This window comes from Scyliorhinus torazame, chromosome 11 (genome assembly GCF_047496885.1).
Source record: "Scyliorhinus torazame isolate Kashiwa2021f chromosome 11, sScyTor2.1, whole genome shotgun sequence".
Taxonomy (NCBI): domain Eukaryota; kingdom Metazoa; phylum Chordata; class Chondrichthyes; order Carcharhiniformes; family Scyliorhinidae; genus Scyliorhinus; species Scyliorhinus torazame.
Genome location: NC_092717.1, coordinates 192147333 through 192170168, shown reverse-complemented (window position 1 = coordinate 192170168; position 22836 = coordinate 192147333). Strand labels below are relative to the sequence as shown.

Sequence of the window (22836 nt, the reverse complement as noted above, 5' to 3'; positions counted from 1 at the left end):
CACTTCTATTTGCAGGCCTTTGATAAGTATTGACAGCACTTCCCAAGCCTACAATCTCCACACAGGATATGACCAGCATGCACATGGGGACATTATCATCTCCAATTTCTCCTCCAAGCCACATGCCATCCAGAGTTGAACATACAGTGAATTTGCCATCTAAACAGCACTGGTGGTACGCACATATTTGCCACGTGGACCACAGCGGCTCAAGAAGTGGCTCATTTCTGAAACTGCTCTTACTGAGTGTAACTTTTGTGTAATAGATGCTGGCCTTGCTAGTGACACTCATGTCCCATGTAGCAATGCATTGTAAGCAATCCCCTTGATGTCCTTGTTGAAGAGAATACATGTATCCATCTCTCACTGACCCAGTTGTGAAAAAAGTAGAAGCAAAATACTGCAGAGGCTGGGAATCTGAAATTTTAAAAAGTGCTGGAAGAGCTCGGCGGATCTGGCAGCATCTGTGGAGTTCAATATGCCGCTCCCTGAGTAATCTGTAACACACACTCTGGCTCGCCAACAAAACTACGACCAAACAATTCGAGAGTTGCTCAACACGGAAATGAAACATTGGTGCTCCTCCCATAGGAGCGGTTTCGAGTCACTTCCCCGCGATGGCAGCAGTAAGGAAATAACAAAAGTTCTTTCTTTGAATTAAATAAACATCACAGCTTCCTGCACCAACTAATTGATTTCTGAAGAGTTCCAGAGAGGTATATTTTGACACGTTTATACTTTTCGCGTTGACCGCAAATTATAAGCGAATGTCGGTCGGTGCCACTTGTTTGGTTGTGGTTGGGGACGGCCTTCCTTTCACTTCGAGCAAGAGCTTTCCGTTTCTCGGTAAAAATGAGGCAAGTGAAATGACAGATTTTTAAGCTTATTAAAACCCCGCACGGATAGATTTGAAGTTGAGATAAGGGGGGGGGGGGGGTCATGTAGCTGGAAAGAATGAGGAAAACTTTTCAAGAGAGAAGTAGTTTCTGATCGATTGAGTCGCTTTTGTCCATTTCTGTAAAGAACTCCGAAGATGGCAAGCTGTGAGAAAAAAATCGGGGAGCCCGCCGATTCGCCGGGGACCATTGACTTCTTTTCCATTCCCCTGATTGCTGTGAACTTCGCGGTGAGGAAGCGGCTGGCACTGTTTCTCAATCCGAAGAGCATGGTGGCGGCCAACTGGCCGGAGCTAGCCGAGGAGATGGGCTTTGACTATCTGGAGATTAAGAACTACGAGCGATTCGACAACCCCACGGGAAAACTGTTTGAAGATTGGCAAGTGAAGGAAGGTTCTTCCGTGGGCAGGTTACTGGAGCTACTCCAGAAGATAGAACGTGATGATATCCTTGAAGACCTCACACCACTTATCGGTAAGCCTATTGTTTTTGGATTTCCCCCAGTACAAAGAAAAATACAGCACAGGAACAGGCCCTTTGGCCCTCCAAGCCTGTGCTAACTAAAAAAAACCTTCTTCCCTTACTCGGTATCCCTCCATTTCCTCCCTATTCATGTACCCATCCAGATGCCTCTTTAAATGTTGCTAATGTACCTGCATCCACCACATCCTCTGGCAGCGCGTTCCAAGTACCCAAGACTCTCTGCGAAAAACTTACCCCACACATCTCTCTTAAACTTTCCCCCTTTCACCTTGAACCTGTGCCCCCTTGTAATTGACATTCCCTCCCTTGGAAAAAGCCTCTGATTATCCACCCTGTCTGTGCCTCTCATAATTTTGTACACTTCCATCAGGTCTCCCCTCAGCCTCAGTCTTTCCAGTGAAAACAATCCTAGTTTATTCAATCTCTCTTCATAGTCAACACCCTCAAGATCAGGCAACATCCTGGTGAGCCTTCGTTGAATTCTCTCCAAAGCTTCCATGTCCTTCTGATAATGTGGTGACCAGAACTACACGCAATACTCTAAATGTGGCCGAACCAAGGTTTTATGTACTTGCAACATTCCCAACTCCTGTGCTTAATGGTCTGACTGATGAAGGCAAGCATGCCACATGCCTTCTTAATCATATTGGCCACCTGTGTTGCCACTTTTAGGGAACTGTGGACCTGCACACCCAGACCCCTCTGTATGTTAATGTTCCTAAGGGTTCTGTCATTTATAGTATAATTCATACCTAGATTTGATCCTCCAAAATGCATCACCTCGCATTTGTCCGGATTAAACTCAGTCTGCCATTTCATGTGCCCAAGTCTCCAATATGCGTAAAAAGCCTTGGGATTCTTCTTGGACTTTAACCTGGTGTTGTAAGACTTCTTACTGTGCTCACGCCAGTCCAATGCCGGCATCTCCACATCAAATTTGCTAAAGACATTTTATGGCCCCTTTTAGCCCTAATTCCACATTTAAGTACCTTTCTACTTTCACTGTACTCTCAAGGGCTTTGTCAGTTTTTCTATGCCTAGACCAATCATATGCTTCCTTTTTCCTTTTGACTAAGCTTTCAATTTCCCTCGTCATCCATGGTTCCCGAATCCTGCCATTTCTACCCTTCATTTTTGCGGTTAGGTTTATTCATTCTAACAGCATCTTATGTGTTTATAGATTTTGTTGCCCCCTGGGGAGCATATTTGACCTCTTCCCCTCTCTCCTGCTTTCCCCAAGAGTCTGTGGCCACCTCCCAGTGGACCAGACCAGGGGCAGCACTGTAGCACAGTGGTTAGCAGTTGCTTCACAGCTCAAGGGTTCCAGGTTCGATTCCCGGCTTGGGTCACTATCTGTGCGGAGTCTGCACGTTCTCCCCATGTCTGCTTGGGTTTCCTCCAGGTGCTCCGGTTTTCTCCCACAGTCTAAAGATATGTAGGTTAGGTGGATTGGCCATGCTAAATTACCCTTGGGTTAGGTGGGGTTACTGGTTTACGGGGATAGGGTGGAGGTGTGGGCTTAAGTGGGGTGCTCTTTCCAGGTGCCGGTGCAGACTCGATGGGCTGAATGGCCTCCTTCTACACTGTAGATTCTATAAATTGAAAGTTTAACCAATTCTGCCTGTGGCATTCTGATAGCTATACTGTGGGCCACATGGAATTATTGAAGGTCATAGTGAATGGATTCTATCAGTTCCAAATTAACTAACAGCAAGGTTACATTTGTCTTGTGTGGCACTACCATCGTGCTAAATGGGATAGACATCAAACCGGTCTAGCAACTTGTTGTGCCTTTATAAACCACAGTGTGTGTTTAACCCGTATACGGTGGACAAATGATCACGTAAATTGTTCAGTACAATAATTGTTTATTAATACACACAAAGATAAATACTTAATCAATCACACGTTCACGCACATTGGACTATAAACTAATAGACTTAAAACGACCTCAACTTAACTTCCAGGTGACTGGCAAGTACAGAGCAGATATGGCCTTATCTGGGATCTGCTAGTCTGGCAGTGCTGGAGTTCTTGTAGCTGGTCGTCTGTGTCCTCTGTTCTGGTCCCTCTGTGGATGGCATGGATGGTCCTCTTCTTGGCTGGTGATGGGTTCACTGTTGTTGTTGGCTGCCAAAGCTGTAGTCTGGAAGGCTGCAGTCGAGAAAGCTTCTAAGGCGGTGCTGCAACTTTTTAACCTGCTTGGATTTTTATGCTCTTTTGTGGGCGGTCATTGTCAATCAATTGATCAGGGCTCTATCACCCTGATCGATCAAGTCCAATCAGGGGCTGTCTCATCGATTTTGGGGTGGGCACTCAATGGCCATGCCTGCAAGTGTTGGGCAGGGGCTTGGGTACCACTGTGTCTGGAAACAGTATGATTGACAGGATAGTTCTATTGTTCCTGGGATGCCTGGAGATGGTCTTTTTCCCAGGCTGTTAAAATTTTCTGAGCTGCAGCTTTGTGTATCTGCAAGCTGCAGCCCTGGTTCCTGACTTTGACCATTTTTCCCAGCACTGCGAGAGACCATTTTAGATGGCCACAAACCTGAGACTGGACATCCATGAGCTGCTGTGGGCCATCAGCAGCAGAATTATACTCAACCACAATCTGTAACTTCATGGCCTGAAATATCCCCCATCCTACCTTTGCCTTCAAGCCTGCATATATAAAAATTAGGTGTCAACGTTGTGAAGCTGCAACACAGGACTACCTACCTGCGTGCCAAACAACATAAGCAGCAAGTAACAGACAGAACCAAGCGCTTCCATGACCAATGGATCATATCTAAGTTCTGCAGTCATAAAGAATCATAGAATCATTACAGTGCAGAAGGATTCAACCCATCAAGTCTGCTCCGACCCTCTGAAAGAGCATGGTACCTAGGCCCAGGCCCCCACCCTATCCCAGTAACCCCACCTAAACATTTGGACACTAAGGGGCAATTTAACATGGCCAATCCACTTAACCTGCACATCCTTCAACTCTGAGAAGAAACCAGAGCACCTGGGGGAAACCCACACAAACATGGGGAGAATGTGGAAACTCCACACAGTGACCCAAGGCAGGGATCGATCCCGGATCCCTGGCACTGTTAGGCAGCAATGCTATATTGGGTCATGAATGGTGGTGGACAATTAAATATCTCACTGGAGGAGGAGGCTCCACAAATATCCCCATCCTCAATGATGGAGGGGCCCAGCATATTTGTGCAAAAGATAAGGCTGAAGCATTTGCAATCTTCAGCCAGAAATGCCGAGTGGACGGTTGATCTCCGCCTCCTCCGAAGGCCCCCAGCATCACTGATGACAGTCTTCAGCCAATTCGATCCACCCCATGTGATTTCAAGAAATGGCTGAAGGTACTGGATACTGCAAAGGCTATGGTCCCTGACAATATTCTGGCAACAGTACTGAAGACTTGTGCCCCAGAGCTTGCCGCGTTCCCAGCCAAGCTTCCACACTGGCAGTTACCTGGCAATGTGGAAAATTGCCCAGGTGTGTCCTATGCACTCAAGAAGCTAGACACAATCTAGGACAAAAACAGCCATGGGCAGCACGGTAGCACAGTGGTTAGCACACTTGCTTCACAGCTCCAGGGTTCCAGGTCCAATTTCCAGCTTGGGTCACTGTCTGTGTGGAGTCTGCACATTCTCCCTGTGTCTGCGTGGGTTTCCTCCAGGTGCTCCGGTTTCCTCCCACAAGTCCCGAAAGATGTACTGTTCGGAAATTTGGACATTCTGAATTCTCCCTCGAACAGGCGCCGGAATGTGGCGACTAGGGGCTTTTCACAGTAACTTTATTGCAGTGTTAATGTAAGCCTACTTGTAACAATAAAGATTATTTTTAAAAAATTAAAAAAATTATTGACACCCCTTTCACAAGCATTCACCCTTTCCACCACCAGTGTACATTGGCAATAGTATGTAGTCTGCAAGCCGTCTTGATGTTAAGGGCAGTTACTCTTAATTCAACTCTGGAATTCAGCTCTATTGTCCATGTTTGAACCAAGACTTTAATCGCTAATCACTGAACCAAGACTTTAATGAAGTCAAGAGCCGAGTGACCCTGGTGGAACCCAAACTGAGCATGAGTGAACAGGTTATTGCTAAGCAAGTGCTGCTTGATAACACTGTTAATGACCCCTTATGGCAGCACCGTGGTTAGCATTGTTGCTTCACAGCGCCAGGGACCCGGGTTCGATTCCCAGCTTGGGTCACTGTCTGTTGTTTGTGTGGGTTGCCTCCGGGCGCTCCGATTTCCTCCCACAAGTCTTGAAAGACTTGCTGTTAGATGAATTGGACATTCTAAATTCTCCTTCTGTGTACCCGAACAGGCGCCAGAGTGTGGCAACAAGGGGCTTTTCACAGTAACTTTATTGCAGTGTAAATGTAAGCCTACTTATCATAGAATTTACAGTGCAGAAGGAGGCCATTCGGCCCATCGCGTCTGCCCCGGCCATTGAAAAGCGCACCTTACTTAAGCCCACGTGTCCACCCTATCCCAGTAGCCCTGCCTTCCTTTTTGGACACTTAAGGGCACTTTATCATGGCCAATCCACCTAGCCTGCACATCTTTGGACTGTGGGAGGAAACCGGAGCACCCGGAGGAAACCCACGCAGACACGGGGAGAACGTGCAGACTCCACACAGACAGTGACCCAAGCCGAGAATCGAACCTGGGACTCTGGAGCTGTGAAGCAACTGTGCTAACCACTGTGCTACCGCGCTGACACTAATAAAGATTATTTATTATTGTTTATTACCTAATTTTACTGATGATTGAGAGTGGACTGATGGGACTGTAAATTGAAGGAGACAACTAAAACATATACTATTTTTCAAATTTGTATCATTCTCATTTCTCATGGTAAAAAGGCAGTTACATGACCTCTCCAATGTTCAAACCACAAGAAGAGAATGGAAACTTAAAATTTGTTCCTCAAACTAAAGCAACAGTTGAATAGCATGAAAATCGTATTCACCTGTACTGATAAGAAAAATGACTGATATGACTTAGATATTGTGTTAAAACAGTGTCTGAAACAACTGCAATGAAATGCAACTCCATGCTCTCGAATACAGCCTCCAGGACAAAGATCACAGACCTGGAAAGAGAGAAGCGTCAAATCATGTTCTGGAATTACAAACATTTCACGGGCCAGACCTCCACAGGTTATAGGCTAAAAGTTCAATGTTTACAAATGCTCACAAGCACCTGGCTCATAATTAACCTACTGAAGAACGATTAACAACTATAAAATTAGATTTCCACATCCCCTTGAAAAGTCAGTTAATAAATGAATCAATCAGAAAAGAATAGAGCCATGCAAATCACGTGGTCCTAGGTTTGCTAACAGCATCCAGCTTAACCTCACCAAGATCTCTCTCAACCCCTCCACTGTCTCTAGCTTGTCTTAAATTGGTACTAAATGAGCAGAAATTTCATACGACTAAATATTAGAAGGACTGGACAAATTGCCTTTGAGCCCCACCACAAATTTCCTTCCCCAGCCACAAAGTCCATCGCTCTCTCTGGCAACTGTTTGAGGCAAAACAGCTAATGTGCAGCTAGAGGCTAAATTAAAAGACAGAACCTCAAATGTAACAATCTCCCAATAATTACCTGAGCCATGAGCAAATTGGCTCAGGGTAAATATCTGAAATGGGCGACCCCTTATTTTTGAACAGTGACTCCTAGTTCTTGATTCTCCCACAAGAGGAAACATTCTTTCCACATCCAGCCTTTCAAGCCTCATCAGGATCTTACATGTTTCAATCAAGTCACCTCTTAGTCTTGTCAGATGGATAAGACCTCACTCTACGTTTATAAAATATATATATCATGGTTAATTTATAACATTTAAAAAACTGGATAAAGACCATCACTTTCGAGGCTAATTCGCCTCTGGTGTCACCATGGAAGTCATCTCTACTGGAAAAGTGAATTATCCAGCATCAGTTTCAGCCTACTGACCTCTCTGAAGGGATACACCATTGAACTTTGATTCTGGACTTGTGACTCTGGACTCGTGAAACCATAATTCTTATTTTCTGTGGTATTTTCCATGTCCCTCTTTCTTTTCTTCATCCCTCCTTTACTGTATGAGTGTAAAAAAAATGTGTGGGGGGCGGGAAATGTATTCCTCATCTTGTATTTTGGATGTGTGTGTAAAATAAATTAATCCTCTAAGTTTATCCTGTCTCAAGTTTGCTGTGAGATTATTGTTGTGGGAGTTTCACACCTATTTAACTATTGTTTTCTTCACTCCCCAACTGACCAGACGGCACTTAAGAGTTTCAGTTGAAGAACTTTATTTCAGCTATAGCAGGGGAGCAAAGCATCCATATGGTGGCTTGCCAGCTCCCTGACCATAGAAAATACAGAGTAATTATACCTTTGTTTATCTCCCAAGTAATTAACATATACCAATAAAAAGGAATACATTTGGATTAACTATGCCCATTCACAACTAATGACTAGGATTACATATGAGCATACTTACCAATTATAATCAGGGCACGTATGTATAATGATATTGCGGGCGGCACGGTGACGCTGTGATTTGCACTGCTGCATCATGGCGCTGAGGACCCGAGTTTGATCCCGGCCCTAGGTCACTGTCCGTGGAGTTTGCACATTCTCTCCGTATCTGCGTGGGTCTCATCCCTACAACCCAAAGATGTGCAAGCTAGGTGGATTGGCCACATTAAATTGCCCCTTAATTGGAAAAAAAATAATTGGGTACTCTAAATTTATTTTTAAAAATAAGTATAATATCGCCAAGCACGTATTTGACTCCACTTATCTACTAACTGCTAGCCATGCATAAGATATAAAGATATGCCTGAGCTGTAGTTTACCGTACTCCCCTTCAATTGTCCAGTGTTTCTGTAAGGCATACATGGGCTTCAGCTGCATATTGATCAATTGAATTTTTGTGTGCAAGTTGTGACTCCTGCCTCTCTGTAATTAATATATCACGGGGCCTTGGTTTGTACCTGTAGACTCTGAGCTAAAACAACCTGTTTCTCATTGTTAGGTTTTTGTCTTTAAGAATTTATTTATGCACGGTATTTAGATGTCACTGGCAAGGCCAGCATTTATTGCCCTTCCCTAATTGCCCTTGAGATGATGGCAGTGAAGCTTACTTTTGATTACCATCTACAGCCTTCTCTCCGATCCACCCTGTTGCACACCATTTGGAAGAAGTACTTGAGGTAGCAAAGGCACAGAGTGTACGCTGGGTGGGGAATTTCAATGCCCACACCCAAGAGTGGCTCATAAGCAGCAGTAATGACCGGGCTAGAAGAACATATCTGCTTGTCTGGGCCTGCAGCAGGTACTGAGAAAACAGACAAGAGGGAAAACCTCATCCTCACCAGCCTTCCTCTCACAGATGCATCTGTCTATGACAATATTGGATTTGGATTTGTTTATTGTCACGTGTACCAAGGTACAGTGAAAAGTATTTTTCTGCGAGTAGCTCAATAGATCATTAAGTACATGAAAATAAAAGGAAATACATAATAGGGCAACACAAGGCACACAATGTAACTGCATAAGCACTGGCATCAGGTGAAGCACGCAGGGGTGTAGTGTTAATTAGGTCAGTCCATAAGAGGGTCATTTAGGAGTCTGGTAACAGTGGGGTAGAAGCTGTTTTTGAGTCTGTTCGTGCGTGTTCTCAGACTTTTGTATCTCCTGCTCGGTGGGAGAAGTTGGAAGAGTGAGTAGGCTGGGTGGGAGGGCTGATTATGCTGCCCACTTTCCCCAGGCAGCAGGAGGTGTAGATGGAGTCAATGGATGGGAGGCAGGTTCGTGTGATGGACTGGGCTGTGTGCACGACTCTCTGAAGTTTCTTGCAGTTTTGGGCCGAGCAGTTGCCATACCAGGCTGTGATGCAGCCAGATAGGATGCTTTCTATAGTGCATCTGTAAAAGTTGGTCAGAGTTAATGTGGACATGCCGAATTTCCTTAGTTTCCTGAGGAAGTAAAGTGGCTATTGTGCTTTCTTGTGGTAGCGTCGACATGGGTGGACCAGGACAAATTTTTGGAGATGTGTACCCCTAGGAATTTGAAACTGCTAACCATCTCCACCTCGGCTCCGTTGATGCTGACAGGAGTGTGTACAGTACTTTGAAGTCAATGACCATATCTTTAGTTTTGCTGGCATAGAGGGATAGATTGTTGTCGCTGCACAACTCCACTAGGTTCTCAATCTCTCTCCTATATTGTGACTCGTCGTTATTCGAGATCTGGCCCGCTATGGTCGTATCATCAGCAAACTTGTAGATGGAGTTGGAACCAAATTTTGCCACGCAGTCGTGTGTGTACAGGGAGTATAGTAGGGGGCTAAGTACGCAGCCTTGCGGGGCCCCGGTATTGAGTACCATTGTGGAGGAGGTGTTGTTGTTTATTCTTACTGATTGTGGTCTGTGGGTTAGAAAGTCGAGGATCCAGTTGCAGAGTGAGGAGCCAAGTCCCTGGTTTTGGACCTGGGTATTGGTAGGAGTGACCAAAGCACAGACCTTGTGAAGACCTAAGTCTCAAGTTCACACTGAGGACACCCTCCATTGTATTGTCTGTTACTGCCAACAATCAAAATGGGGTAGATTCATATGGACCTAGTAGTTTAAACTCAATATTCCTGAGGTACAGTGGACCATCAACAGCAACAAACGGTATACAATCACAAACTGTAACCTCACAGTGCATCATTCTTTCTACCATTACCAATAAACCAGCAAACCAACCCAAGTTCAATAAGGAGTGTGGCATAGCATGCCATGAGTATACCTAAAAATGAGATGCCAACCTGGTGAGGATACAACACCGGACTACATGCATGCCAGATAGCGAACGTGGTGTGCTGCAGTCAGAGTTAAGCAATCTTCAGATCAAAGGGTGGGGTTCTCCTGCCTCCCAGCTGTGTGTTTCTAGGCGGCAGGGTGCAGTGTGGCGTTCTCTGGTGGCGGCATTCTCCGCTCCCACTGTTGTCAAAGGGAATTTCCATTCAAGCCACCCCATGCCGCCAGGAAACCCATGAGTGGGGGTGCGCTGCCGGCAGGATTGGAGAATCCCGCCATCAGCGAACAGCCAGAGAATTCTGGCCTAAAGCTCTGAAGTCCTGTCTCATCCAGTCATGAATGATGGTGGACAATGAAACAACTGGGAGGATGAGGCTTCAAAACATCCCATTTTCAATAATGGTGGCATCCAGCAAATCAGCGAAAAGGAAAATCTGAAGCATTTCCAACCATATTCAGCCAGAAATGGGTCCTAGGTTTTATAAAGAGAGGTTTAGAATACAAAAGCAAAGTTGTGGTGAGCCTTTATAAAACACCGGTTAGGCCTCAAGTAGAATGTCTGGGCATTACAATTTAGGAGAGGTGTAAAGGCATTAATGTGGGGGTGTGACTAATTGAGTGGCTCTTGTCGAGCTAACATGGACATGAGTTAAATTAGCCTCATATGATTCAAAGACCCAACTGTAGTGTTAAATAGCGCATGAATTTAAATGTGTGAATCTGTGTTGAAATGTTCATATCTGCATTCATTCTTTAACAGAAGAGGACTGTAAGCGATACCTCAACAAACCACTTCAAGTGCCATCAGTGGATAGCAGTGAGCACAAGACCCCAGCTTCGATAGGAATTACAACAGGAGATGACCCCACAGGTAATCAGAACAAGATTTCATTCTATTTTCCTTTAATACAAATGAAGCAGCCTCCATTGTCTGTCACTTACTTTACCAAGTCAGGTTACAGGCATCTGAAGATCAGGACCATATTTCTTTTACATATTAAAAATTAGAATCTTGAAAAAAGTATTGTTGCTCCTGATTCCAATTGATTTCTGAGATCAAAATCCTGAATCCTGCAGACCCCCCCAACCCAAAGCCTTCATCATACTGTCCTGACGGGAAACTAATATATATGGCCTAATATAAGACGAGCAAGGAGGGGACATGAGAAGTATTTGGCAGGTAGGATCAAGGAAATACCAAAAGCTTTCTATAGGTATGTCAGGAATAAGCGAATGACTAGGGTAAGAGTAGGACCAGTCAAGGACAGGGATGGGAAGTTGTGTGTGGAGTCTGAAGAGATAGGCGAGATACTAAATGAATATTTTTCGTCAGTATTCACTCAGGAAAAAGATAATGTTGTGGAGGAGAATGCTGAGACCCAGGCTATTAGAATAGATTACCGCACACATGAGTGCGGCCTCAACCGGGACCTGGGATTCATGTTGCATTACATTCATCCCCCACCATCTGGCCTGCGAAATCCGACCAACTGTCCTGGCTTGGTACAATTCACACCTCTTTAACCTGGGGTTACCCCATCTCTGGATCTGCAAAGATTTAATCACCTGCTAATGCTCGCATTCCAAGCATTGTTTGGCATCTTTGAATTTGTCTATATATGTGTTTCTGGAACAGACCTCTTCATTCACCTGAGGAAGGAGCAGCACTCCGAAAGCTAGTGACATCGAAACAAACCTGTTGGACTTTAACCTGGTGTTGTAAGACTTCGTACTGTGCTCACCCCAGTCCAAAGCCGGCATCTCCACATCATTAGAATAGATGGCATTGAGGTACGTAGGGAAGAGGTGTTGGCAATTCTGGACAAGCTGAAAATAGATAAGTCCCCGGGGCCTGATGGGATTTATCCTAGGATTCTCTGGGAGGCCAGGGAAGAGATTGCTGGACCTTTGGCTTTGATTTTTATGTCATCATTGGCTACAGGAATAGTGCCAGAGGACTGGAGGATAGCAAATGTGGTCCCTTTGTTCAAAAAGGGGAGCAGAGACAACCCCGGCAACTATAGACCGGTGAGCCTCACGTCTGTAGTGGGTAAAGTCTTGGAGGGGATTATAAGAGACAAGATTTATAATCATCTAGATAGGAATAATATGATCAGGGATAGTCAGCATGGCTTTGTGAAGGGTAGGTCATGCCTCACAAACATTATCGAGTTCTTTGAGAAGGTGACTGAACAGGTAGACGAGGGTAGAGCAGTTGATGTGTATATGGATTTCAGTAAAGCGTTTGATAAGGTTCCCCACGGTAGGCTATTGCAGAAAATACGGAGGCTGGGGATTGAGGGTGATTTAGAGATGTGGATCAGAAATTGGCTAGCTGAAAGAAGACAGAGGGTGGTGGTTGATGGGAAATGTTCAGAATGGAGTTCAGTTACAAGTGGCGTACCACAAGGATCTGTTCTGGGGCCGTTGCTGTTTGTCATTTTTATCAATGACCTAGAGGAAGGCGCAGAAGGGTGGGTGAGTAAATTTGCAGACGACACTAAAGTCGGTGGTGTTGTCGACAGTGTGGAAGGATGTAGCAGGTTACAGAGGGACATAGATAAGCTGCAGAGCTGGGCTGAGAGGTGGCAAATGGAGTTTAATGTAGAGAAGTGTGAGGTGATTCACTTTGGAAGGAATAACAGGAATGCGGAATATTTGGCTAATGGTAAAGTTCTTGGAAGTGTGGATGAGCAGCGGGATCTAGGTGTCCATGTACATAGATCCCTGAAAGTTGCCACCCAGGTTGATAGGGTTGTGAAGAAGGCCTATGGAGTGTTGGCCTTTATTGGTAGAGGGATTGAGTTCCGGAGGTCATGTTGCAGCTGTACAGAACTCTGGTACGGCCGCATTTGGAGTATTGCGTACAGTTCTGGTCACCGCATTATAGGAAGGACGTGGAGGCTTTGGAGCGGGTGCAGAGGAGATTTACCAGGATGTTGCCTGGTATGGAGGGAAAATCTTATGAAGAAAGGCTGATGGACTTGAGGTTGTTTTCGTTGGAGAGAAGAAGGTTAAGAGGAGACTTAATAGAGGCATACAAAATGATCAGGGGGTTAGATAGGGTGGACAGTGAGAGCCTTCTCCCGCGGATGGAAATGGCTGGCACGAGGGGACATAGCTTTAAACTGAGGGGTAATAGATATAGGACAGAGGTCAGAGGTAGGTTCTTTACGCAAAGAGTAGTGAGGCCGTGGAATGCCCTACCTGCAACAGTAGTGAACTCACCAACATTGAGGGCATTTAAAAGTTTATTGGATAAGCATATGGGTGATAATGGCATAGTGTAGGTTAGATGGCTTTTGTTTCGGTGCAACATCGTGGGCCGAAGGCCTGTACTGCGCTGTATCGTTCTATGTTCTATGATCGTACATTTCCAATAATAATGGCTTATCGCCCTGAATCGAGAACATGGGCCAGAATTTAACGTATGAAGTCCGACGTCCGACTCGGAAGCATGTAAAATTGTGCGAGAAAAGACACAATTACTCTGGATGAGCAGGAAGGGTGATGGATGTCCACATTTACAAAAAAAGATTAAATTTCTAACCTGACACAAGGAGCACAGTGTAAATACACTGTAGAAATCTCGAACAGTCTTGTTGGGATATCGGGCCGGACCCCAACATTTGTTAGGATCCCAGACGAGAACCCCAAACAATTTTTTTAAATTTGTAAAGCTGTGAGGAAAGGATACTTCACCCCAGGAGTGATGACTCTGACCAATAGGTATCTTTTATGTTAAAACAAACTTTAATTTAAACACAGAATTAACCACATTAATATTAAAGATGTTAAACAGTTCTTAAACACAAAGCAAAACTTAAACTTACTTTCTAAACCTGCTACTAATTCAAATTAAGCAACCCAATCCAGTTCAAATGCCACATAACAGGTTTACATGCTTAGTTGTGTAGAGATTTTTGGAGAGAGTTCCTTTCAAGAGCAGATTCAGTGCACTTCTTTCTTGTCCAACACAAATCCTGGGGCTCAAAGAACGTATAGGGTTCCCGTGCTGATCTTGAAATAGAGGGCCAGTTGTCACAGTCATCAATCCAGTTCAAAATGGGTAAGGACCCCCAACCTTGGCCCATCCAAGGATAGGCAAGGACTGTGGTCCTAACAATTGGGATCACCTTAACCAAGTTCAACAGATGACCAAGCCACAAGAACAAACTGCTTCAATTTTAAATATGCAGCACAGCCGTCTTACAGCTACAAGCTGTGGTGTATGTAAAACACTGTGTAAGCCACATGAAAGGCACACAGGTTAGAGAATCATCTCCACGGTTTTGTTCCCAAGTCTGTGATCTTCGCTCCCATTAAAAAGAACTCCCACCGGCAGCAAAGAATTATTCATTTATCCTCTGTATCACCAACATGAGGATTAATTAAGGAAGAACAATTGTAGCAACATTAAAATCAGAAAACAGGAACACATCAGATTAATGTTGGAACAGATGGAATAACATTTTAGGAGGTCAGTCTATCTTTCAGTATATGGAGTCATATGAATACAGGAAGTATTAGATGAAAAAAGACAAATATCTGTCTCATTTCTCCTCTACTGTTCCTTATAGTTGGAATGACCCTCAAAAGGATGGGGGACTTGTTTATCAATAGGACTTTTGCCAGTCTGAGGGCGCTAGAGGAGAAATTTGGGTTGTCCCCGGGGAACACTTTTACGTACATGCAGGTTCGGGCGTTTGTGAAAAAGCAGGTGGGGGAATTCCCGCTGTTACCCGCCTGGAGGATACAGGACAGGGTGGTCTCGGGCGTGTGGGTAGGGGACAGCAAGGCATCGGACATATACCAGGAGCTGCAGGAGGTGGAGTAGGCCTCGGTGGAAGAGCTGAGGGGCAGATGGGAGGAGGAGCTGGATGAGGGCCTGTGGGCTGTCGCCCTGGGCAGGGTCAATTCCTCCTCATCTTGCACCAGGCTGAGCCTGATTCAGTTTAAAGCGGTGCATATGACAGGGGCGAGAATGAGCAAGTTCTTTGGGGTAGAGGACAGGTGTGTGAGATGTTCAGGGAGCCCAGCGAATCATGCCCATATGTTTTGGACATGCCCGGCACTTATGGAATTTTGGAAAGGCTTTGCAAAGGCTATGTCCAAGGTCTTGGACACTCCGGTAAAACCGAGCTGGAGGATAGCGATATTTGGGGTATCGGATGATCCGCCAGTGCAGGAGTCGAAAGAGGCTGGAGTTCTGGCTTTTGCCTCCTTGGTAGCCCGGAGAAGGCTCTTGTTAATGTGCGGGGACACGAAGCCGGCAAGTGTAGAGGCTTGGGTCAGTGACATGGCGGGGTTTCTCAGGTTGGAGAAGATGAAGTTTGCCTTGCGAGGGTCCTTGCAGGGGTTCTCCAGGCGGTGGCAACCGTTCCTTGGCTTTCTCGCAGAACGTTAGATGGAGGTCAGCAGCAGCAGCAATCCGGGGGGGGGTTGATTTCATTTTATTTGTAAGGGGCAAATGCCCCACCTTGTTTTGTTTGTTAAATTGTTAATTTGTTAGAGGGTTAAGTTGTTTTTGTTGGCATATTGTTTTGTTCTCTTTGCATTATATTTTCTTTTGTAGTGGTTTGTAAAAATTATTGAAAATTTAGAATAAAAACATTTTTTTAAAAAGTTGGAATGACCCAACGATCATCCGAGCAATCAGTGTTTGTCAATTACTCTACAACAAACCCATGCATGAGGCAAGGAAAACCAAAGTGGTGGAATCATTAATTGGATTAATGATTGTTCTGTGTTTTGCAGGAAGTGCACCAGAGTTGTTTGATGCCTTCATTTGCTATTGTCAAGCCGACATTGAGTTTGTCCACGAGATGATCAAGCAGCTTGAGCAGTCTCATTACAAACTGAAGCTGTGTGTATTTGATCGTGACGTGCTGCCGGGGTCATGCGTCTGGACCATCTCCAGCGAGCTCATTGAGAAAAGGTATGTAGAAATGGTTTGGCCGAGATTTGGAAACCGCAAATTTCTGGGTGCATACCAGATATTCTAAGGCCGGTTTGTTTTGTTAATCTCCTGTTCCCAATAAATTGCCATGTGATTAGGGAACAAAATTCAATATTTCTCATGGCACGATTTCCCCAGGTGAGTATATTCCATTAGTCAATGAAACCCATCACTGGCAAATATGGAGGATTTTCGAGCTCTGATATCCCACCTATCAGTGCCTGACGGAGGCACAAACTATGAGCAGGCACAATGCCAGGGCAAATGGGGGAATTGTAGATGCGTTAGAATAAGCCAAACGTACTTCCTCATGGGCGATGAGATTTGGACGAAAAAACAATGCTTTTGTTTCCAGTTTCAAGCCCATCGCGTTAAGACTTCTCACTTGGCAATTACTTTTCAATCTCGGGCTCCAGCACTTTGTATCCTTGTGTCAGCAAATTACCTTTATGCAATTGAACACACATTTGTAAGAAAATGTCTTCTGAGCGGGAAAGGTCAAAAGCGATCATTAAAACATTAAACCAGAATGAGGTGAATTACCAACTGTTTGATTAGAATGAATGAATTCTCTGTTTCATCTTTAATGGCAGGTGTAAAAGGATGGTGGCAATAATCTCCGATGACTATTTGGTCAGCGATGATTGTGATTTTCAAACAAAGTTTGCTCTGAGTCTTAGTCCAGGTAAAAGTGAATGCATTGCATCCAATCTTCTGCACTAACGGTATTCATTTTGCTTCATCTAATTTTCATCCCTTTTTTCATCTGATGTTGTCTGTTGCCTTAACATGTTTCTTGGGTTTCTTTTTTTCCTTGAGTAATATTGCCCTGATGAGTTATATTGATTTTATAACTCTTACTTCAGCCTCTACCAAACAGGAAAAGGAAATCGGGAAGTTGGCTCCCACTCGGTCCTCCGGCACATGTGCAATTTCTTCAACTGCTTCTGTCACTACACTATTGTCTGCCATTTGCTTATCGAAACCTCCCTCCCATCACTCCCCTTGCTTCTCCTTTTGCCATGAGCTCACTTCCCCCACCACCCACATCCTCCCCCACTTCCTCCCAATTGCTTTGCCACTCCCCTCACCACTGCCCCTCCACTCGGGAACGAGCAATGGAATGGATGGTGTGGAGTGGGAGAGGTGAAAGGAGCAGCGAGGGGCTGCAGAATAGAGAAGGTAGAGAAGTGGTGAAGGGGTGGGGGGAGGAAAGAGGATGGAGTGGTGAGATGACTGAGAGGGAAAGGGGGTGGGAGCAACAAGAGGAGTAGGGGAAAGCGGACGAGAACCAGGATAGCATTGTTTTTTCTGACGTTGTTAGATCATTGCTATCTTTAATGCAAACTGGGATGTTGCTATCCTGGATGTCCCAGGCTCTGACAATGCATCTGCTTATGTACAAGAAGTGCTCCCCTACTGTTGCTGCACCAATAAATGCAGCCTTAAAAAAATTATGGCCGGGATTCTCCAAAAACGTGGCTAAGTGTTGGCTCTTGGCCCAGTGATTACTCCACACTGCTCCAGCTGCCGTACGCGGCCCTTCACTGCCGGCCACGGGTCCGTGCATGCGCGCAGCGGCCGCATCCGTGCCGCGCAACATGGTGGAGCCACACAGCGGGCCGGCGTGGAAAAAGGTAGGCCCCCCACCAGATCACGCGTGCCCGCCGATCGGTGGCCCCCGATCGCAGGCCTGGCCGTCGTGGAGGCTCCCCCTGGAGCCGGATCCCCCCGACAGGGTGGCCACCGCAGCCGCGACACCGAGATCCCGCCTGATGGAACCATGTTAGAACCACGCCGGCGGGAGCTCGGCCGGTCGAACGTGGAGAATTGCCGCGGGAGCATCTTTCACAGCCCCCAACCGGCGTCGACCGTGCGCGCATGACTGCTGCTGATTCTCCTGTCGCCGGAGAATTACGTCCCGGCGTTGGTCCTGATCGCGGGTCTGAGGCCCTGGGCGGGATTCTGTGATCCTGATGCTAAGTGTTGACGCCGTTGTGTTTCTCGACGGCGTCAACACGGCCTCAGGATCAGCAATTCTGGTCCCTACAGGGGGCCAGCACTGCATTGGAGCGGACCATACCGCTCCAGCTGCTGATCCTGGCGGCGCGGGGTCCACGCATGCGCAGTAGCACCGGCACTAATGCACGCATGCGCAATAGCACCGGCGCCAACGCGTGCATGCGCAGTGGCTCCCTTCAACTCACCGGCCCCAACGCAACATGGCGTAGGGCTACAGGGGCCAGCCCGGAAGAAAGGAGGGCCCCAGCCAGATAGACCAGCCCACCAATCGGAGGTGTCCCCCCCCCCCCCCCACCCCCACAAGCCGCCACCGGACCCTTCACCGCCGAGGTCCCGGCGGCTGAGAGCAGGTGTGAACGGCGCCGGCTGGACTCAGTTTTTTTTACGACGGCCGCTCGGCCCATCCCGCTCTGCGGAGAATCGCGTCCCGGCATCGGGACGGTGTGGCGCGATTCGCGCCGGTCGCGGGGATTCTCCGGCCCGGCCCCAGGCTGAGAGAATCCCGTCCCCTATTCTCCGCCTTTTGGCGCGGAGGCTCAGAGAATCCTAGCCGATGTTTCCCAGCCCATGATCCCACAGAAAGCTTTGTTTTTCACCCATTATCACTGAGCTCTCAACTCCACTTTGTTAGTTAAGAACCAGAAACTCTTCTTTCCACCCGTCCTCCCATCAGGATAATCGTCCTTGGCTCTGGTGGGATTCAGTTGCTGATGGCCACTATTAGAGCCTCAGAGACCCACACGTAGCTGGTGTTTGGTGTGGTGGGAAGAGGTGGGCTGATTGTGGCACTGCAGAGTGTGGAACTGAGCTATGCAACCAATTCCAGATTTGCTTCCTTGTGTTCAGTCTTGACTGATCTCAGCCAGAGAAATGATAGGGGCAGGGGTGGTAAGAAATGGTTGCTGTTTCTGATTACTAATTATTGACACCAGCTCGAAAGTTTTCAGTTTAATAGAAATTTGTGAAGATTGGATTGGAGTGATGCCACTGATGTTGCTGTCTGGATTTTCAAATATAAATTTAAAAAGAAGTTGCAAGAGCAGAATTCTTTTTCATGTGAAGATTCTTCGGGATGCAGATTAATGTTGTTGAAACCAAAGGAATGTTATTTAGCAGGAAATTAGATAGGCACTTGAAGAAAATATTCAAGATTTGAGAAAAATGATATTGGAGAAGATGGCTATGCTGGTGATGGCGATGAATGGCATTCTGTGAAGAATTGTTTATTGGGGGGGCAATGATAGCACAGGGCATTACAGGGTGTCATGGTCCCACAGTGGGTTAGCATTGCTGCTTCCCAGGGACATGGGTTCGATTCCAACCTTGGGTGACTGTGTGGAGTTTGCACGTTCTCCCCGTGTCTGCATGGGTTTCCTCCGGGTGCTCCGGTTTCCTCCCACAGTCCGAAGATGTGCAGGTTAGGTGGATTGGTCATGCTACAAATTGTCCCTTACTGTCCAGCGATATCCAAGTTCAGTGGGGTTATAGGGATAGGGTGGGGGAGTGAGCTTAGGTAGAGTGTTCTTTCGGAGGATCGGTGCAGACTTGATGTGCCGGATGTCCTCTTGCATTGTAGAGATTCTATGATTTGAGGATCTCTGGTGCTGCCTCACACCCAAGACACTGGGGAGGGAGAGGGGTGGGGGAGAAAATGTGAAACAAAGTAAGGAATTTTCAATCTGATTTCTGATTCCACAGGTGCCCGAGACAAGCGTCTGATCCCTGTCAAGTACAAGCCAATTAAGAGGAAATTTCCAAGCATTCTCCGGCACATCACGCTCTGTGATTACACAAACCCAAGTACCAAAGCATGGTTCTGGAAGAGACTCGCGAAGGCACTCTCACAACCATGACAACGAAACCTATAGAGGAAGCAGAAGTACTCTTGGCAATTGGTGTTGTTTTCATTGTAAGAATGAAGACAGTTTGGGGATTCTACAAGTTGACTCGTGGCCTGTACCGAATGACCAGCTCTGATGTCTTCACGGCACAATGCTTTCTTTGGTATTAAAAATTATTGGGTTTCTTCTCACCGGGATGAAATTTAGTGGAGAAGAAAAATATTTTGAACAATTTCAAGGATACAGTCCACATTTGATAGGCTCCTTTTCCTTAGCCCTGAACTCTCATCCTTCTCTAGTTTGTATTTCCCTCATGCCCTTTCTGAGCTCATCTTGTCCATTACTGTCCCCCCGCGCCCCCCCCCCCCACCACCATTCCTTTGACCCCATTGTGACTAAACTGCAGACTACCCAACTTACTTTTCTGACTCGCATGTTAGCTGATTTTGTTCACTTCTCTTTCTTGAGATTATCAACCTCTACTTCAAATCTGCCATCACCACCCCTCCCACAGAGAACCAACCCTTGACCCCTTCATCCTTGCAAACTGTGCTTCATATCCAACCTCCCTTTCCTCCTTTTATTGAACATGATGTCACCTCCCAAATCTTTACCTATCTTTCCTGGAACTCCATATTTGAATCTCTCCAATCAGATTTTTGCCCTGCCACTGTGCTGAAACAACCCTTACCAAAGTCACAAATTACATCCTATGTGTCTATGACAAAGGTAAATGTCCTCTCCTTGACCTATTTAACCTATCTACAGTCATTGACACGGATGGCTGCCATCCTACAATGATTCGCCTCCATCTTCCAGCTTGTGGGATTGCACTTGGCTGTTTCCATTCTTATCTATCTAACCAGAAAATAACCTGCAACAGTTTCTCTTCCTGCTCCCACCCTGTTTGGTGTTTCCCAAGGATGATCGCAAACTCCCTCTTCTATTTTTCACTTACATGCTGCCCCTTGATGACAATATCTACAACCATTGTCAGTTTTCACTTGTATGATCACAACATCCATTTCCACCTCACCACCACCTCTCTCAATGGGCTCCACGGGTTCTAAATTGTCAGGCTTCTTGTCTGACATCCAATACTAGATAAACTGAAATCTCTTACCAACTAAATTTTGGGTTGTCTTCTATGCTCACCACAAACTCCAACCCTTTTGACAACTGTCTGAAACTAAACCACACTGTTCGCAACATTGATGTTTTTATTTGACCCCAAGATCAGCGTCTGATCATATATAGATCATCAGCAGTAAAGCTGCCTATTTCCAGTTCTATAACATCGCCTGTTGCTGCACTTGCCTCAGTTGATCTGCTGTTGTAACCTCATCCATGCCTATGTTACCACCAGACTTGACTAGTCCAACACATTTGTGGCTAGTATTTTACACATTCTACCCTGCAAAACCGGAGATCATCTCTGTTACCCATGTCCTAACTGGCACCACGCCCTGTTCACCTTTGTGATTACCGACCTACATCGAATCTCAGAATTGTTACAGTGCAGAAGGAGACCAATTGGCCCATTGTACCAACATGGCTGATCTCCCTCTGAAGTGCGTTTTTATGAGCCATACATTTCAAGAAAACCGATCCGCTTCCATCTCGTCAGAATGAATGGTTATAAATTGCAGGCCTCTCAAGTGACTCCCACATCCTGAGTGTGAAAAACATATAGGAGAACACATTGCTTGGAGCTTTTCTGAAAAATGTGAAGAAAAATCAGCTTTCTCTTGGCCTCCGTGACCATTACTTTCACTTCAACTTGTGCAACGGGTTTGTTCCTTTTTTCTGTTATTATATTTTTATGAAATTTATTTTCATTGACATTTGTGTTTTTTAACGTGAAAAACCAGTACTTAAATAATTCAATAAAATTTTTCTAGAGGTTTGTTGCAGGTGTTTCCAGTGGTTAATGTGATCAGTGGTTGGTTTTCCCCAGTGATAAAATGTAAAACACCTGCAAAAAACACTCATTTAAAATGTTTGTCTCAAACTGCACTCGGCCTCCTTTCTTTCTTCCCACCCAGTTTTTAAAATATACACACATACACCAATGAAGCACTGTGTACATGAGATACCATGACATATTGGTTGCTAGTGACGGCAAAGGGAGAGAACTGGTTTAATGATGGAGAATGCATTGGAATTAAATGGAAGGGCAGAATGTTTGACTCTTTTCATCAACACAAGGCCATGGGAATCCTATGAAAAATAATTTGCATTTATTTAGGACATTTCACAACTCAGGATGTGCCATAGAGGTTCACAGTCAATGAAGGACATTTCAGGTGTAGTCATCACATTGAAGAGTACAATCTAGAGACCTATGATGTGAGACATGAGTTCAAATCCCAATTCGGGGAATTTAAATTCAGCTAATTAAAATAACCAGGAATCAATATCCCACGTGGAGCCCACCCGCTTCCTGGCCCTGCTGGGGTCGGGATTCACTTTCAGAGACTGACAAGCTGGAGCAGCCTTTAAATGTTCCACTCACCACAGACTGTCACTCCAGCAAGGAGATGGCTGCTAAAAGATCTGCTCCAAAATCCCTGCAATCAGAGATCAACTGAATGCAGGACACTGTTGAGAGGAGGGACACCCTTTTCACCAGGTTAGGGTGGAGACTCGATCCTGCCATGCTGAACAATGCCTGGGATGAGGTGGTAGAGGCTGTCCATGCTGTCAGCCTCACCAAGTGAACCAGTATGCTATGCCGTAAGAAGTGAACATAACTCCTTAGAGAGGTTTGGGTGAGTAGCACATCCATGCCCCTCGCATTCAGCGGTGGTTTAGCACAGGGCTAA

At 45.8% G+C, this 22836-nt stretch overlaps 1 protein-coding gene across 2 annotated transcripts; it reads left to right on the top strand.

Moving 5' to 3' along the window:
- Positions 1-436: 436 nt before the first annotated feature.
- On the top strand, positions 437-22022 carry myd88 (MYD88 innate immune signal transduction adaptor). 2 transcript variants are annotated; one of them, XM_072468209.1, is made up of 6 exons: positions 437-716; positions 1024-1370; positions 10950-11060; positions 15947-16127; positions 16742-16833; positions 19869-22022. In XM_072468209.1, exons 2-6 carry the CDS (start codon positions 1034-1036, stop codon positions 20021-20023), a joined length of 876 nt encoding a protein of 291 aa, XP_072324310.1. In that variant the 5' UTR covers positions 437-716; positions 1024-1033; the 3' UTR covers positions 20024-22022. The 2 variants fall into 2 exon arrangements, with proteins under 2 accessions (XP_072324310.1, XP_072324309.1); XM_072468208.1 differs by having other exon boundaries at positions 706-857.
- Positions 22023-22836: the final 814 nt, after the last annotated feature.

Excerpts from the sequence above, each read along its gene's own strand:
- myd88 (XM_072468208.1), top strand. Across the intron at positions 1,371-10,949 it reads AGACCTCACACCACTTATCG|AAGAGGACTGTAAGCGATAC; the intron begins GTAAGCCTATTG and ends ATTCTTTAACAG. Across the intron at positions 16,128-16,741 it reads AGCGAGCTCATTGAGAAAAG|GTGTAAAAGGATGGTGGCAA; the intron begins GTATGTAGAAAT and ends CTTTAATGGCAG.